Below are 17,286 nucleotides of genomic sequence, written 5' to 3' on the forward strand. Positions count from 1 at the left end.
AAAAAAACAGTTTTCCAGAGAACACGTCTCTAAACGCTCTGCTCCTATCCCCTAGCCCAAGCCTAAGAAGGAAGTTGCTGGGACCTCATCAACCAGCTTTGGGGAAAGGATAGCAAAAAGCCCTGCCTCAGTGGGCATGCGCCTCTCTCCAGGCCAGGCTCTACCCGGGGTGGAGCCAACGCAAGCCCCGCCTCCCCTCCAGCCCCGGGCACCAGGAGCAGACCCAGGTGCGCTGAGGGTGGAGCATGGCCGCGCAGGTGCCTGTTCTCTGCGCCTGCGCTCTCTGCTCCCCGCCTGGCCAGGTGCGCCCCGCCCCCCAGCCGGACACCTATGCTAGCTATTTCCAGTCGGCCGCCATTGGCTCCGGCTTCCACCAGGCATTTGGACGTGTGGTGGGGAGTTGCTGTGTGTCACTGGGGGGAAAGGGGCGAGTCAGGAGCGTGCTCCCGTACTGTGGGCATAGGAGGCAGAGAGTCCACAGACGGAGAAAGGGGCTCTCCGGAGACTCGCGTCAGCCCCTGCGAGCGAGCCTGCACCTGAACGCGGGACGCTTCAGTGCGCGTGCGCAGCAAGAGGCTTCCTGCACCTGATCGCGAGACCCCAACGGCCAGTGGCTAGAGCCGTCGCCTGCACAGCCGGTGGGACCCCGTCATGTCGCAGCTGTGTGGGCTAAGGCGGTGCCGGGCGGTCCTCGCCCTGCTGGTAACGCTGCTCCTTTTCGGGGCCGAGGCAGCCGACGGAGAACGTGGCGTCCACGGTGAGGGTCCTGGCGGGTTTCCTGGGAGGAGTAGATGGCCGAGTGGTCGAAGGCGGGGCGTAAGGGGCAGGGTGTGGAGGGTAACTTGGGATCCGAGGGGCCCTGGGTGAGGTCTGAGCCGGGAGAATTTGGCGGGGGAGGAAATTGGGGGTGTGTTGGAGCCAGCCCTGGGAGACTGAGCCTTGGGAAGGGGGTTGGGAACCCTTGGGAGGAGAACAGGCGGAGTCGCGATTGAGAAAGTTTCCTGTGGGTGAGGGAGGAGACAAGCGCTATTGACTGAGGAGTAGCCCAGCCCTCCCTGTGGTCGGAAAGGGTGAGAGGCCTATCAGAAGACCGGCCTCTTACGGTCTGCGGAAAGTTTCAGGGCCCAGGAAAGCCCTGGGAGGTAGGCCTGAGGAGATTGAGGTTTAGATGAGATAGCCTGGTGACAGTTTTTCTTAAGGGAAGAGGCCCCACCTCCACCTCTTTAGATGTTGGACTTAAGCCTCCGGAGAAACCTCCTTTCTGGTTCAGTTGCAGTAGAGCACCTAAGAAGGAAGGTGATGCTCAGTTATGTACACAGGAAGGAGGAGAAAAGCAAAAGTGTTCGAGGGGAGAAATTTTGTCAGATGCCAGGTTGGGGGCGCCTTGGTATAAGAAAGGCATTGGCTTTGAGGAGCTGGGCTGGGATTCATGGGATTGTTCTTTAAGAAGTTCGTGGAGCATAATAAGTTTGGATTTAAATCTCTTCACTCAAAGGAAGGTCAGCTTGAAATGTCTTTTTTAAACAAGTGTTAGAACCTTAACTGCTTGAGACAAGCAAAAGCAGGCTTTGAAAACAACTTTTGAAAGACACTGATTCGATAAAATTTACTGAGCCCGTTCTGTGTGTCTGGGACAGTGCTGGCACAGGTGATGACATTTGTGACTTAGACAAGCAAGATCCCTGCACTCACAGAGCTTATATTCTAGTGGGAGAGATAGAGACAGTGAGTAAATATTTAAGTAAAGAGCACTAATCACAATACTAAATTACTAAGAAATAAATGAACAGGGCGAAGTACCCAAATGGGGCGATGTAAGATAATGGTGGCCATGTTTTTCCCCAATATAATCACCTAAAATCATCTCATGAACAAACAACTGATTCCAAATTCTGTTTTTCCCCCCTTAAAATACACCATTTAGCCTAATCAGGCGGCGGCACAGTGGATAGAGCATCGGACTGGGGTGCAGAGAGGACCTAGGTTCAAAACTGAGGTCCCAGGCTTGAGCCGAAAAGGTCCCTGGCTTGAAGCCCAAGGTCTCTGGCTTGAGCCAAGGGGTCACTGTCTCGGCTGGAGCCCCCTAGTCAAGGCACACATGAGAAAACAATCAATGAACAACTAAGGAGCTGCAGCAAAGAATTGATGCTTCTCATCTCTCTCTCTGTCTGTCCTTATCTATCCCTCTCTCAGTCTCTTGCAAAAAAGAAAAATACACCACTTAAATTTCACATATAGTTTTTGAGGCAATTTGCTTCTCTTGCCATACTTTCTCTATCATGATATATAAATATCTGTGTTCTTGTGCTTTCTCTCCTGGTCCTGTGGTGACTTCTGAAGACTTTAATTTCTTTATGCGTGAGGCAGAGAGGAAAAAATTGAGTTAATGGAACTGTCAAGGGCCAGTGGGGAGAGGCTCAGGTCTAGAGGACCAAGAATCAGGAATGCATTATTTATTCTTTCTTCATTATTTGTGCAGTCTGAACCAGGATTTGACAGCCCTTCTGGACTTTTGTAGATGAAATGATTATTGTAGGGTGGACAGTACCATCCAGGTACCTGGCCTGGACTTTGTCAAAACTGAGTTTGGGGTTAACATGTATTGCTTACTCTGAGCTCGTATGTGTTACTTAATCCTTGAGATAACCTGGATGGTGGTGAAGTTACAGGTCTTATCTAAGGTCATACAATAGTAATTGACAAAGCTAGGTCTGGCTGCAGAGGCTTTCTCAGTTCTCAGTGGCCTCTGGGGCTGATGCCTTTGGCTGGACCTACTGACCTTTCAGAAGTACTCCTGTCTGACTGGGTCAACTAATGCCCTTACTTGTTTGTTTGAAAGCTTTCAACAGTTTTGATTTTTTTTTCTTCCCTCCTGATTGCTTTTTCACTGAGTGAGGTGTTTCCCCAGTCACATGGAGCTGCATAGGCTCTGCCGGATGAGTAGGATGGAAAGGGAAAAGCGTGTAAGGGAGTAATTATAATGGTAGATCAAGGAATTTAATCTATGTGAAGACATGAGGAGGCTGAGGGAGGGGTTGTGGAAAGGTTGTAAGGTCAACGGATTGTTGAAGCTGAGGTTTTGGATAAAATGAACTAGAAAGATAGGTGTAAGGCCAGTGGCCGCCACCGCCATGGCCATGCAGGTTCTCATTGGATTCGGGCAGATGGTAAAGAAACAGTGGAGCCAAAAAATGGTGGGCCATTCCGTTTATTAAAGTCTTATACGGGCAGATGAGCAAACAGGCAGGGAAGACTGCTTCCCTCTCATTCAGAGCTCCCAAAGCCCTAAGGCATTCTCTGGTTCCACAACCCAGAAAACCTCCAATTCTTCCTGGGATCAAAGGCCCTCACCAGCCTCAGCAGAGCTCCCCAAACCCCTCAGCTCCAGTTCCACATCTGTTCTTCCCTTCCTGCAAAAACCCCCGCTGGGGACAAAATCCCTTCTTCAGCAAACATTAGCAATACAGAGGCCCCTCCCAAGCCGGAAGGTAGTCCGCAATTTGCAATCTGCCGCTCTGAGGGCAAGCCTTTCACAGACTACATACACATGGTGCTGCCCAGGCCAATGCAAAATATAAGCGAGCAGACCTAAAAAACACATTTTTCAAACTTATTTGCCCAACAGTAGGATATGAAGGGCAGGGAGTGAGATGCTTGAAACTAAGGTTTTGAAGAGGCTGCAGTTACTAAGACAAGGGCTAGGCGTGGCCATGGGAGGGAGGGTCTGGGGGAGGACAGGATCCCTGGAGGAGAGGTCCAGCAATCAAGAGGCCAGAATGGTTCAAGGATTATCTACCTGGATATGGAAATCACCAAGAATGATGATAGGAACAGGGGGTGTGGCAGTGAGCCTGAAGCTAAAATCATGGAGGAGTGAGGTGTAGTGGTTAGAAAATGATGCACAAGGTGGGTACCATATGTTCTGATGACGAGATTTATATCTGGGGGGTTGGGAAAGGGGATGAATAGAGAATGGTCTGGAAGTAGCACTTGGGAGCAAGAAGACCTACCCACTTCTATGCCTGACCAGGCATTGGCGCAGTGGATAGAGCGTTGGACTGGGATGCGGAGGACCCGGGTCCGAGACCCCGAGGTCGTCAGCTTGAGCACGGGCTCATCTGGTTTGAGCAAAAGCTCACCAGTTTGGACCCAAGGTCGCTGGCTCGAGCAAGGGGTTACTCAGTCTGCTGTAGCCCCCTGGTCAAGGTACATATGAGAGAGCAATCAATGAACAACTAAAGTGCTACAACGAAAAACTGATGATTGATGCTTCTTTTTTTTTTTTACAGGGACAGAGAGAGAGTCAGATAGAAGGATAGACAGGGACAGACAGACAGGAACGGAGAGAGATGAGAAGCATCAATCATTAGTTTTTCGTTGCGACACTGTAGTTGTTCATTGATTGCTTTCTCATATGTGCCATGACCACGGGCCTTCAGCAGACTGAGTAACCCCCCACTCGAGCCAGTGACCTTGGGTCCATGGTAGTGAGCTTTTTGCTCAAGCCAGATGAACCCGCGCTCAAGCTCGCAACCCCAGGGTCTCGAACCTGGGTCCTTCCGCATCCCAGTCCGACGTTCTATCCACTGCGCCACCGCCTGATCAGGCATTGATGCTTCTTATCTCTCTCTGTTCCTGTCTGTCTGTCCCTATCTATTCCTTTCTCTGACTCTCTGTCTCTGTAAAAAAAAAAGAGAGAGAGAAAAAGAAAAGAAATAAAACATCAGTAAAGGTAAATACATAGATAAATATTAAAAAAAAAAGAAGAAAAAGAAGAAGACCTACCCACTTCTAGGGCACAAGAGAAGGCATATTCAAGGGAAACCCGGTTAGGTTAGAAATAATAAAGTGACAATGTTTAGAGAAGTGGTTGAGAAAATGAGAGCTTTTGCTTAAGATAGGCCACAAGCATGAGAGGCCCCAGTAGTTGGGGGAAGGGAGATGGTGACGGAACAGGATGATGGGAAGGAGAGGTATAGCTCAGGAGGCTGGGGCTGATGTGATAGCAGGTGAGAGGAGCATCATAGAACGCACAAAGAGATTATAAATTGTTCCCTGGAGGCCTCAGACAGACTATGCGACTTGCACAGTTTCTATAATTGTAAATTTTTTAATGGAAAAAATTGTTTTGGCTTTGCTTGAAAATATGAAGGTCTCGCGCCTCCAGGCCTGTGTTCCCACATTGCACCCATGGGCTGGAGCCTGTCGCTCCTTTTGGACAGGCCAGGTACTAATCTCCCTCAGTGTGTATTTATTCACTTGGCCGGCCCTCTGCATCCATAAACATTTCAGTTGTGACCCCCCCCCACCTTAAGAATATGCTCCGGAGAAGCAATCAGTGAATGACAAAAGTGACGCAACTATGATGCTTCTCATCTCTCATCCTCCCCCCCTCAGAAAAAAAGGATGTGCTCCATTTGGGTGCAATGTGGGAACATAGTCGTGGTGGTGCCAGACTTTCATATTTTCAGGCAAAGCCAAAACATAAGTTTTTCCATTAAAAATTTTACAATTATAGAAACTATAAAAGTTACAGTACTTTAGTTGTTCACTGTTTCTCATACGTGCCTTGATGGGGCTGGGGTGGGGGGTGGTCTTCAGCCGAGCCAGTGACTCCTTGCTCAAGCCAGCATACTTGGGCTCAGGCATGCGACTTCAGGGTTTCAAACCCGAGTCCTTGGAGTTCAAGGTCGATGCTCTATCCACTGCACCACCACCGGGTCAGGCAGGGGCCTTGCTTTTAGGTCCACTGAGGGAGAGTGGACTTTTCCCTGGAAATAGAAAGTGGAAAAATGTACTTTCCACCAGAAACATTCCTTTGCACTGGTCAGCATTTGAGAGTGCAGCCTGTGATAGAGAAAGCAAACTTCTCTTTCACCCCCTCTCCCCCACCTGTTTCTCATTTTACCCATTCCCAGAGTCATTTGCTTGCTCAGGCTTGTCTCTTGGGTATTGGCCAAGCAGCCAAGCCTCTGTTTGCCATTTCCTGAGGCTGACAGGGGAGGCCAAATAGGGATAAGGTAGCCTGTGATTCATGTGAGGGGGGAGAGAAATCTAAAGAGATGACACCGAGGTGACTTCATTAACCCCAGGAAGCCTGGGTGACTAATGCAGACTTTACAGATGAGCCCAAAAGCATTAGTTTATGGATTATAGAAGCCTTTACACGATCCTGGTCATAAATGTCATATCATGTGTTCTTTCTGACAATATCTTTTTGAAAACTCCCCGTAAAGGAATGTGACACCCAGGAACTTTGGAGTTCAGTTACTTTGAAGTTTATTTGAAGTACATTTTTCATCATCAGAAAACCATTTTAGAGATGAGGATAGGCCCTGGCCAGGTAGCTCAGTTGCTTAGAGCATTGTCCCAATATGCCAAGGTTGCAGCTTCAGTCTCTGGTCAGAGCACATAGAAGAAGTAACCAGAGAATGCACACTAAATGGAAGAGCAAGTTAATGCTTTTCTCTTTCTGTCTCAAATCAATTTTTAAAAAAAGAGAGATTAGGGTAAAAATTTAGTTTTTGAGATGTTTGAGGTGGATCTCACCAACAGGGTCCTAGGTCCGTGGCTTCAGAAACCCCTTAATCTGGCTCTTGCCGAGTAGTTCAGTTTGGTTGGAGTATTGTTCTGATACACCAAGGTTGTTGGTTTGATTCCTGGTCAGGGCACATACAAGAATCAACCAGGCCTGACCTGTGGTGGTGCAGTGGATAACGCATTGACCTGGAAATGCTGAGGTCGCTGGTTCAAAACCCTGGGCTTGCCTGGTCAAGGCACATATGGGAGTTGATGCTTCCAGCTCCTCCCCCTTCTCTCTCTCTGTCTCTCTCTCTCTCCCTCTCTCTAAAAATGAATAAAGAAAAAAAAGAAAAAAAAAAAGATTAAAAAAAAAAAAAAAGAATCAACCAATGAATGCATCAATAAGTGGAACAACAAATCGATGTTTCCTCCCTATATTTATCTCTCTAAAATTAATCAGTAAATACAACCTAAAAAAATAAAATAAAAAGCTCCTTAATTTGAAGTTCCTGAATTCACATGTCATACTTTGTCCATATGTGTCCCAGGGTCTGTTATTTATTTAAAGTCTAGAGCAGTGGTCCCCAACTCCTGGGCCACAGACTGGTACCAGTGTGGGCCATTTGGTACCAGTCCGCAGAGAAAGAACAAACAACTTACATTATTTTCGTTTTATTTATATTTAAGTCTGAACGATGTTTTATTTTTTAAAAATGACCAGATTCCCTCTGTTACGTCTAAGACTCACTCTTGACGCTTGTCTCAGTCACGTGATGCATTTATCCGTCCCACCCTAAAGGCTGGTCCGTGAAAATATTTTCTGACATTAAACCGGTCTGTAGCTCAAAAAAGGTTGGGGACCACTGGTCTAGAGCATTTCTGGGGTTGGGGATGAGAAAATACTAGATATTACAATAGTGACCTTTCAAAGGGCCAATCTACATAAATACACAGTATGTCTGTGATATTAAAATTTACTGAGGTGATTTTTTTTTTTTTACAGAGAGAGAGGGATAGATAGGGACAGACATACAGGAATGGAGAGAGATGAGAAGCATCAATCATCAGTTTTTCGTTGGACACCTTAGTTGTTCATTGATTGCTTTCTCATATGTGCCTTGACTGTGGGGCTACAGCAGACCGAGTGACCCCTTGCTCAAGCCAGCGACCTTGGGTCCAAGCTGGTGAGCTTTTGCTCAAACCAGATGAGCCCGCGACTCTCTATCCACTGCGCCACCCCCTGGTCAGGCCAAAATCTCCTAAGGTGATTAAGAAAAATATGTCTAAAGGCTCTTTTGGTGGGGGTTGGTGATAAAAAAACAGGTTGAGAAACACTGCTCTAGGGAAAGGGTCCATTAGGTTTTATCAGTTTCTTTTTTCTTTTTCTTTCTTTCTTTCTTGATTGATTGATTGATTTTTAACAAGAGATGAAGGGAAGGAGAGAGACAGGAACATAGATCTGTTCCTGTATGTGCCCTGACTGGGGATCAAACCAGCAACCTCTGTACTTTGGGATGATGCTCTAACCAACCAAGCTATTTGGCCAGGGCAGATTTTATCAGTTTCTAAAAATGGTCCATTTTTCCTGGAAAGCTGAGATTGCTGGTTCGAAACCCAGGGCCTGCCTGGTCAAGGCTCATATGAGAAGTAGTCACTACGAGTTGATGCTTCCCGCTCCTCCACCCCTTTCTCTCTCTAAAAATCAATAAATTAAAAAAATAAAAAATAAATAAAATGATCCATTTTTAGATTCAGAAGAGACTTAAGAACCCCTAAATGTGAATTAACAAACAGTTCCGTGAAAGACTGAACTCTTTGTTTCCAGGTTGTTCACATGGGCTGCGGTATTTCTAGTTATGGATTTAGGTAAGGGTAGAATTTTATAGTCCTGTTTGAGTGATGAGTATGAAGTGTTGGTGGGTACAAGTGCTGGTTTGCACTGTGCTAAGAGTTTATGAAATGTACATTTCATATCTAATGTCAAGATTTTATATCTGGAACACCAAGATTTTTATGAGACTGATAATTTAAGTTGGGTTTGTCATTGTAAATGTTCTTTCCTCATAAATACCTGGGAATTATTTCAAAGTTGCCGAGCCTGGCTGGTGGTGGTTCAGTGGATAGAGTGCTGACCTTAACTCTGAAGTCACCGGTTCGAAACCCTGGGCTTGCCTGATCAAGACACAGACCACAGGCCTGACCTGTGGTGGCGCAGTGGATAAAGCGTCAACCTGGAAACACTGAGGTTGCCGGTTCGAAACCCTGGGCTTGCCTGGTCAAGGCACATATGGGAGTTGATGCTTCCTGCTCCTCCCCCCTTCTCTCTCTCTCTCTCTCTCTCTCTCTCTCCTCTCTATAATGAATAAATAAATAAAAAATAAATTAAACAAAACAAAAACAAAAAAAAAACAAAGAAAAAAAAAGACACAGACCACAAACAACCAATGAACAGCTAGAATGAGGCGATTACTTCTCACCCCTCCACACTGTAAATTCAATAAATAAAATTTTATTTTAAAGTTTCTGAATTACTTATCCTAAAAATGACAACCTTTAGACACCTGAATGAATCTAGAGGAGATAGAAGTTTTCTATATGAGAAACAGAAACACTCAAGTGTGTAGAACCTATCCAACTAATCAAAATAGGTAGAGAGCCTGACCAAGTGGTGGCTCAGTGGATAGAGTGTCAGACTGGGATGTGGAAGGACCCAGGTTCGAGACCCCGAGGTCGCCAGCTTGAGCGCGGGCTCATCTGGCTTGAGCAAAGAGCTCACCAGCTTGGACCCAAGGTCGCTGGCTCCAGCAGGGGGTTACTCGGTCGCTGAAGGCCCGCGGTCAAGGCATATGTGAGAAAGCAATCAATGAACAACTAAGAAGTCGCAATGCGCAACGAGAAACTGATGATTGATGCTACTCATCTCTCTCCATTCCTGTCTGTCTGTCCCTGTCTATCTCTGCCTCTGTTTAAAAAAAAAAAAAAAAAATAGGTAGAGATAAGGCTGATTATAAAATAAATGCCAACTTTGGAATTTGGCATGATAGCATTAAAACAGCTTGTTTGCCTCCCTGGTATTCAGTACCTCTTCACTTACACATTGAGATTCTCTTAGTCCGTAGCGAGAAGATATCGCAGTCCAAATGGGTAACCAAAGCATATTTCTTCTTACTTTCTTCAGTCCCACCCTCGGGCTTTCTGTCCCTGAATCATAATCTCATGTAGCAGTGCAGGACTTTGAGCTATGTGTAGTTTGCCATTGTCATCTTACCCTAGGGTGAAGGTAAGGAATTTTGTCACCTCAGGTATGGTGGATGGTCACTCAGCAGAAAAACCAAGGAAAGGAGTGACAGGTGGTTTGATCGATTCTTTGACCTGAGGTTGTACTTTTGGTTTTCTGTATTCTCCTCTATCCTGTCAGTCACCACATTCAGTTGGACTTCCCAGTGAAGTGTGTCATTCTTATCGTCATTTCCACTATCGCTGTGTTAGTCTGGTCTTCAAAAAAGTATAACATCAAAAAAATATAATGTCTCTATATATTATTCAAAACTTTGTGCCAAATGTTTTAAGCGCTTATAATGGATCAGAAACTATTATTATCTTCACAACAGTCGTATGATACTGGCTTGTGTGTCAAAGTAAACCTTCCCATTTGAGTTGTTTTGCCTGAAGAATTTGGCTCAGTGGGGCCTATGGAGGGAAAGCAAACATTCTCCTCACACCAGTGAATTCAAGTTACAGTGAGCAAGTCCCTGTTCCCAGACATGCCGTTGTCAAGATACCCTCAAGATTAATGGTGCTTTCCTCAGCAGGAAACAAGTCTGGAAGGTCACAAAAGGGGACTTTTTGCTAACAAACTTGCCAAAAACCACTTTTTTACTAACTAAATCCAAAACAGGTATAAATCACACAGAGAGATATTCACATCAACTTGGGCTATTATATTTGTAATATTCTCAAGATTGTTCTCTTGCTAACATTCTTAGCCTCTTCCCTCATCTAAAACAATTTTTTTTCTTTTTTAAAGATTTTATTTATTCATTTCTTTAGAGAAGGGAGAGAGAGAGAGAGAGAGAGAGAGAGAGAGAAGGGGAGGAGGAGCAGGAAGCATCAACTCCCGTATGTGTCTTGACCTGGCAAACCTGGGGTTTCAAACCGGTGACCTCAACATTCCAAGTCGAAGCTTTATCCACTGTGCCACCACAGGTTAGGCTCTAAAAGATTCTAAAATGAAAACTCCTGTTTATTACAGAATACTTTGACACCAGATGCATGGCTTTTTCTGCATCAATCAATTCTCGAGTTCTCTGCAGACACATAAATGGGGGATACTACAGTTTAACACAATTCTTTTTTTTTCTTTTTTGAGAGATGAGAGGCATCAGCTCGTAGTGTGTCACTTTAGTTGTTCATTGATTGTTTCTCATACGTGCCTTGATGGGGTGGGTGGAGGGGTGCTCAGGCCAAGCCAGTGACCCCTTGCTCAAACCAGTGACTCTGTACTTAAGTTTGTGAGCCTGTGCTCAAGCTGGATGAGCCTGCGCTCAATCCGGTAAGTTTAGGGTTTCAAACCTGAGTCCTCAGCCACCCAGGTTGACGCTCCATCTACTGCACCACCACCGGTCAGGCTGACTGAAAAATTTGAGCAAACAAATGGGATCATAATCCAGTGTCCAGATAAAACTCAGACTGGACCAAAAGATACAGATGAAAAGAAAACTTGTATGTAAAAGTCTCCTTTATTCCCTTTCCCTTGAGGACTAGATTCATACATCTGTCTAGATGAAAAGTTTTAAAAAAATTATCATAGCCTGACCAGGCGGTGGCGCAGTAGATAGAGCGTCGAACTAGGATGCAGAGAACCCACCCAGGTTTGAGACCCAGAGGTCGCCAGCTTGAGCGTGGGCTCATCTGGTTTGAGCAAAAAACCCACCAGCTTGAACCCAAGGTCGCTGGTTCCAGCCAAGGGTTACTTGGTCTGCTGAAGGCCCCTGGTCAAGGCACATATGAGAAAGCAATCAATGAACAACTAAGGTGTTGCAACGCACAATGAAAAACTAATGATTGATGATTCTCATCTCTCTCTGTTCCTGTCTGTCTCTGTCTATCCCTCTCTCTGACTCTCTGTCTCTGTAAAAAAACAAAAACAAAAACAAACAAACAAAAAAAAGCTTTAAAAAATTACTATAAAATAGAATTCATTATTTTGCTTTATTTCCCCCTCTTAGACATTTTCAGTCCCAGCATGTACACATTTGCCTATTTTTTACAGTTCTGGGTATTCCAATATGTGGATGTCTCACAGTTATTAACTGACATAAATAAGATGTCTTGGTGGTAACCTTTTAGCTGTTGTAGGACTGTGAAGATCAAGCCCTTTGTGGATGTGGTAATAGTTGCCACTGGTCTTAGAAACTCTTGAATTACATGACTGTGCACTTTTTGATACTGAGGAGTGTCGTATTTTTTTGTAAAATATGATTTTCAAATGTCCGGGGGGTTTTGTATCAAATAATTTCTCTATGGCCATTATTAGAATTCTAAATGGCTTCAATGAGATGAGTAAAGCTGTTTTTAGGGATGGAAGGGTGTCACAGCCTTTTTAGCAAAGGATAAATATGAGTAATGCATGATCAGTGCTGTTATAAGAAATGTGAACCCTAGCAGTCTATGTGATAGCTTCTGACCACACACATAAGACTGAGCTCTGTAGGTGTGGAAAATATGAACAGGGTGTTTTTTATAAATGCTGTAAAAAAGAATTGGCAAGCTAAGTACAATTTTTACATTTTTTAAATGGTTGAAAAATCAAGACTATTTTAAGACATGTAAAAATTATTTTAGATAAAATTTTAGTGTCTATAAACAAAATTTTATTGCAACGACAGCCTGGCCATCATTTACATATTGTCTGATGTTGCTTTTATGCTACAATGACGGAGTTGAGTCAGAACTCTGTGGCCCACAGCACCTAAAATAAAGTCAGCCCTTGCTTTGCAGGGTCTTCAACATGCAAGAATTTCAGTTACCACACTTTCATTAAATAATTTCAGTCTCGGAACAACAGGGCTCACATTTCAGTTACCACAGTGTAGTAACCATGAGTACTTGGGTACAGGTTTCACCGGCTAGCTGTACGGTCACTGTAAACTACACATACACACGCTGACTGGTCACCGCACAGATCTTCTTAGCTCATACACAACAAAGCATGTAGTTGTGTTGCCTCCCAGTGATAAACCAATGTGGCAGTTTATACAAAATGGTTAATCAGTAGAGGGAACTGAACAGAAAACTGCTGGGAGGCAGCCAGAAGTGAAATTCCAGTGGAGTGATAGAAGAACTAGCTGACTGTGGGAATGTTGACACTGCCTCCAGCCGAGAGATGGGATATGCAGCCAGGGAGCTTGGTCAGGGCCCACTTAGTGACAAATGAGGAAAGTGGTGGTAGCAGAAAGGTTGATGTCCCAGAGGAAGTAACACTGGAAAAAACTACGAAAAGTAAAGTAAGGCCTGACCTGTGGTGGCGCAGTGGATAAAGTGTCAACCTGGAATGTTGAGGTCGCTGGTTCAAAACTCGTGGCTTGCTGGGTCAAGGCACATGTGGGAGTTGATGCTTCCTGCTCCCCTACCCCCACCCCCTTCCATCTCTCTCTCCTCTAAAATGAATAAAGTTAAAAAAAAAAAAAAAAAAAGTAAAGTAACACAGGCCCTGACCAGGTAATTCAATTGGTAGAGTATCACCTGGATATGCCTAGGTTGTGGGTTCAATCCCAGGTCAAGGCACTGACAGTAATCAACCAATGAATGCATATATTAAAGTAAACTTATTTTTCAGAGTCGGTACAGCTGCAGTTGTGCTTTTTATTTTTACTTTTTTTTTTTTTTTTTTTTACAGAGAGAGGGATAGACAGGGACAGACAGACAGGAACGGAGAGATGGGACGCATCAATCTTTAGTTTTTCGTTGCGGGTTGGTTGTTCATTGATTGCTTTCTCATATGTGCCTTGACCGCGGGCCTTCAGCAGATCAAGTAACCCCTTGCTCGAGCCAGCAACCTTGGGCTCAAGCTGGTGAGCTTTTGTTCAAACCAGATGAGCCTGCGCTCAAGCTGGTGACTTTGGGGTCTCGAACCTGAGTCTTCTGCATCCCAGTCTGATGCTCTATCCACTGCGCCACTGCCTGGTCAGGCTATTTTTACTTTTTTTTTTAAAGATTTTGTTTATTGATTTTTAGAGAAGGAGGGTAGGAAACATCAACTTGTGGTAGTTTCTTCTTGTATGAGCAAGCCCGGGTTTTGAATCGGCGACATCAACAATCCAAGTCGACACTCCATCCATTGTGCCACCACAGGTCAGGTCAGGTGTACATTTCTTTCTTTCTTTTTTTTTTTTTAACAGAGACAGAGAGAGGGATAGACAGGGACAGACAGACAGGAACAGAGAGATGAGAAGCATCAGTCATTAGTTTTTCGTTGTGAATTGTGACACCTTAGTTGTTCATTGATTGCTTTCTCATATGTGCCTTGACCGTGGGCCTTCAGCAGACCGAGTAACCCTTGGCTGGAACCAGCGACCTTGGGTCCAAGCTGGTGAGCTTTGCTCAAAGCAGATGAGCCCACGCTCAAGCTGGTGACCTCGTGGTCTCGAACCCAGGTCCTCTGCATCCCAGTCCGACGCTCTATCCACTGTGCCACCGCCTGGTCAGGCAGTTGTACATTTCTGAAGAAGGACTAGACACAATCCTCTTCAGCCTGTGAGAGTTAAATTAGATTGGTAGTTAGTGCCTGGGAGCCTAACTCCAGGCTAACATTTCTGTGGTGTCCTTGTTAGGTGTGACAGCAAATGATTGCAGCCAGCTGCACACAGAGGGAAGTTGTCCCATTGGCTAGGTGTCTTGGTTAAAGCTTTAGGTGATTTCAGAACCTGAGAAACCTGTTTTCCACAACAAAGACCCGCCTGTTTGAAAGTTTTGTAATAGCTAATGTTCAAACTGTCTGCCAGGGTTTTAAAATTAAATGGCTCATATTTCATATAACGTATGATTTTTAACTATTTCTGATGCTTTTCCAAGGGACTGTTACTATTTCTTGAATGCAGAAATTGTTTTTATATATTCTGAAGGGGTACATCCAAATTTGGTCCCTTCAGCTTTTTCTACCCTGCATTTTGAAAACATAGAAAGTATTTAACTTCACCCTTGCATTTGTGAGCAATATATCATTTTGTTATTGTTAGGGTTAAACTAGTCCCTATAAAACTCATATTTCCCTCACCCAAACATTTTGTAAAGATACAGTTAATTTGCTTGCTCTTCTCTTTTCTAACAGCTGCCTGGCCTTCATTATGAGATATAACAAAGCTTGCCTTGGGGAGGAACCTGACCATTAGGGAGAGGAGCTTTAAATCACAATAGCTGTTTGTGAAGCAGGCTCACAGACTCAGGCCCCCAGCTATTACTGGGAGACTGACCTTCTTGGCCATCTTCAGGATTTACCAAGGACACTAAGTCTGTGCTACATCAAAAAAATTTGTGTCTCTGCAGCAGAATTCCCCTCCTTAAGTCCATAACCAAGGCCACAAAAAAACCCTGATATGCTAATCTAGCAGTCCAGCGTCTTAACCACTTGTCCAACAAGAGCTGATATGCTAATCTAAGCTTGCCCAGGTACCAGGACCCCATGCCAGCAAATCCCTTTTATCTAATGCACCCTCCCGCAGCTCAGGTTTGATACTTGTTGGTCTCAGCCTGCTTGTATGCTTGCATCCAGGCATTTATAAAATAAGTTTTCCTTTTGGAATACACCAGCCGTGTATATTCAGCTGGTCTCTCCCAGTGCCCAGTCATAGACCCGGGAAGGTGTTTAGCCTGTCACCTATCTCATATGAAATAAGACAGTCCACTGGGGTTCTCTCCAGGTCTGACCTGGTTGGAGGTTTATACCGACCTGCCAGTTGCCTAGAGAAGCTGAAAAGAGGCTTTCCCCTTCCCCAGTGAATTGACCTCCCATGGCTTTAACCTAATAGTTACCTCCATAATAATAGAATTATTTATTAAGAAATAACTTCCTGAAAATTTGTCCAACTAAATCCCCCTCAGCCTTGGCCAGTTTCTTTGGTATGATGTTGTTCCTGACCCTATCCTAGAGTATAACTGAAAACAGGTCAGCCAACGGCCTGGCCTTAGAGAGCCCTCAGATTGTAATAAAGGTTTTCAGGAATGTTGTGGCTTGTAGGCAACTTCAATGTCATGTTTTTCCCACTACCTGTTACTATAGTCATTACAGTGGTGCTTCCTAATCAGACCGATATGAACTGAATGGACATCCAGGTCTGCTGCTCACTTTGCTTAATTGCCCTAACCAGGCCTGTGTCCTTATCTATAAAATGGAGTTGATACTACATGATTCATAGTTTTATTGTGACCATTAGAAATAGTATATATAATGTGACTGGTGTAATGCTTGGTGAGGGCAATAAATGGGTGTCAAGAAATAATGCTCTACAGTTTTTTTTTCTTGAGAAAGGAGACAGGAAGGGAGAGAGATGAGAAGCATCAATTCAGTTGCCTCACTTTTAGCTGTTGATTGGTTGCTTCTTTTAAGTGCCTAAAGGGGGGCGGGGATCAAGCTAGTGACCTTGGGATCATGTTGATGATCCCATACTCATGCTGGTGACCTCCTGGGTCCTCAGTGTCCCAGGTCTATGCTCTATTCACTGCGCCACCACCAGTCAGGCTCTATATTTTTATTTTAATCTGAATTTACCAAAGTATAGTACTTTAATTTTTTGTTTAAGTCTTTTTAGGAAGATAAGTCATGGAAGCCATCTTATTACATAGTGAAAGTATTTCTGGCTTTTTGGAGAACAATGAAAGAAAATATGTTGATGTTATTTGGGGTAAAAGTCAAGAATATATAGCCTGTGTTTTCTAAAGGAACACTGTGTCTTTTGAAACAAGCAAATAAAAACAAACTTATTTTTCAGGAATTCACTTTGCTCAAGCCTAGAGAGTAAAAATTTATATGTAGTGCCTGACCAGGCGGTGGCAGAGTGGATAGAGTGTCAGGCTGGGATGCAGAGGACCCAGGTTCAAGACCCCAAGGTTGCTGGCTTTAGCAAGGGTTTACTCGGTCTGCTGTAGCCCCACGGTCAAGGCACATATGAGAAAGCAATCAATGAACAACTAAGGTGTTGCAATGAAAAACTAATGATTGATGCTTCTCATCTTTCTCCGTTCCTGTCTGTCTGTACCTATCTATCCCTCCCTTTGTCTCTGTAAAAAAAAAAATTATATGTAGAAACGCAAAAGCAATTTAGTTAGTAAAAAACATGTGACAACATGACATTATCTTTTTTCTCTTTATAGGAATTTTCAAATGTATACAATGAAGCAGTGAAAACAGTTTTATGAGTCCTCACAGAGCACTACTCAGCTGCAACAATTATCAGGATTCTTTCTTTCCAGACTGACTGTGTTTTTTGTCTAGGTTTTCTCTCTTCTTTTTTTTTCTTTTTCTTTTTAAAGGTTTTATTTATGGCCTGACCTGTGGTGGCACAGTGGGTAGAGCGTTGACCTGAAATGCTGAGATTGCTGGTTTGAAACCCCAGGTTTGCCTTGGCAAGGCACACAGGAGAAGCACTGATCCTTCCTGCTCCCCCCCCACCCACTCTTTCTCTATTTCCCTCCTCTTTCTGAAATCAATAAATAAAATCTTTTTTAGAAAATGTAAAGATTTTATTTATTGATTTTACAGAGGAGGGG

At 44.3% G+C, this 17,286-nt stretch overlaps 1 protein-coding gene across 1 annotated transcript in view; it reads left to right on the forward strand.

Moving 5' to 3' along the window:
* The first annotated feature begins 302 nt into the window (after positions 1–302).
* The window catches only part of SPINT2 (serine peptidase inhibitor, Kunitz type 2), a 29,988-nt gene continuing 13,004 nt past the window's right edge, over positions 303–17,286 (forward strand). The window contains exon 1 of the mRNA XM_066348711.1: positions 303–757. Within this exon, the coding sequence (XP_066204808.1) occupies positions 652–757 (106 nt within the window). The 5' untranslated portion in view covers positions 303–651. The remainder of the gene's footprint in view (positions 758–17,286) is intronic.

The sequence above is a fragment of the Saccopteryx leptura genome, chromosome 9, assembly GCF_036850995.1.
Source record: "Saccopteryx leptura isolate mSacLep1 chromosome 9, mSacLep1_pri_phased_curated, whole genome shotgun sequence".
NCBI lineage: Eukaryota > Metazoa > Chordata > Mammalia > Chiroptera > Emballonuridae > Saccopteryx > Saccopteryx leptura.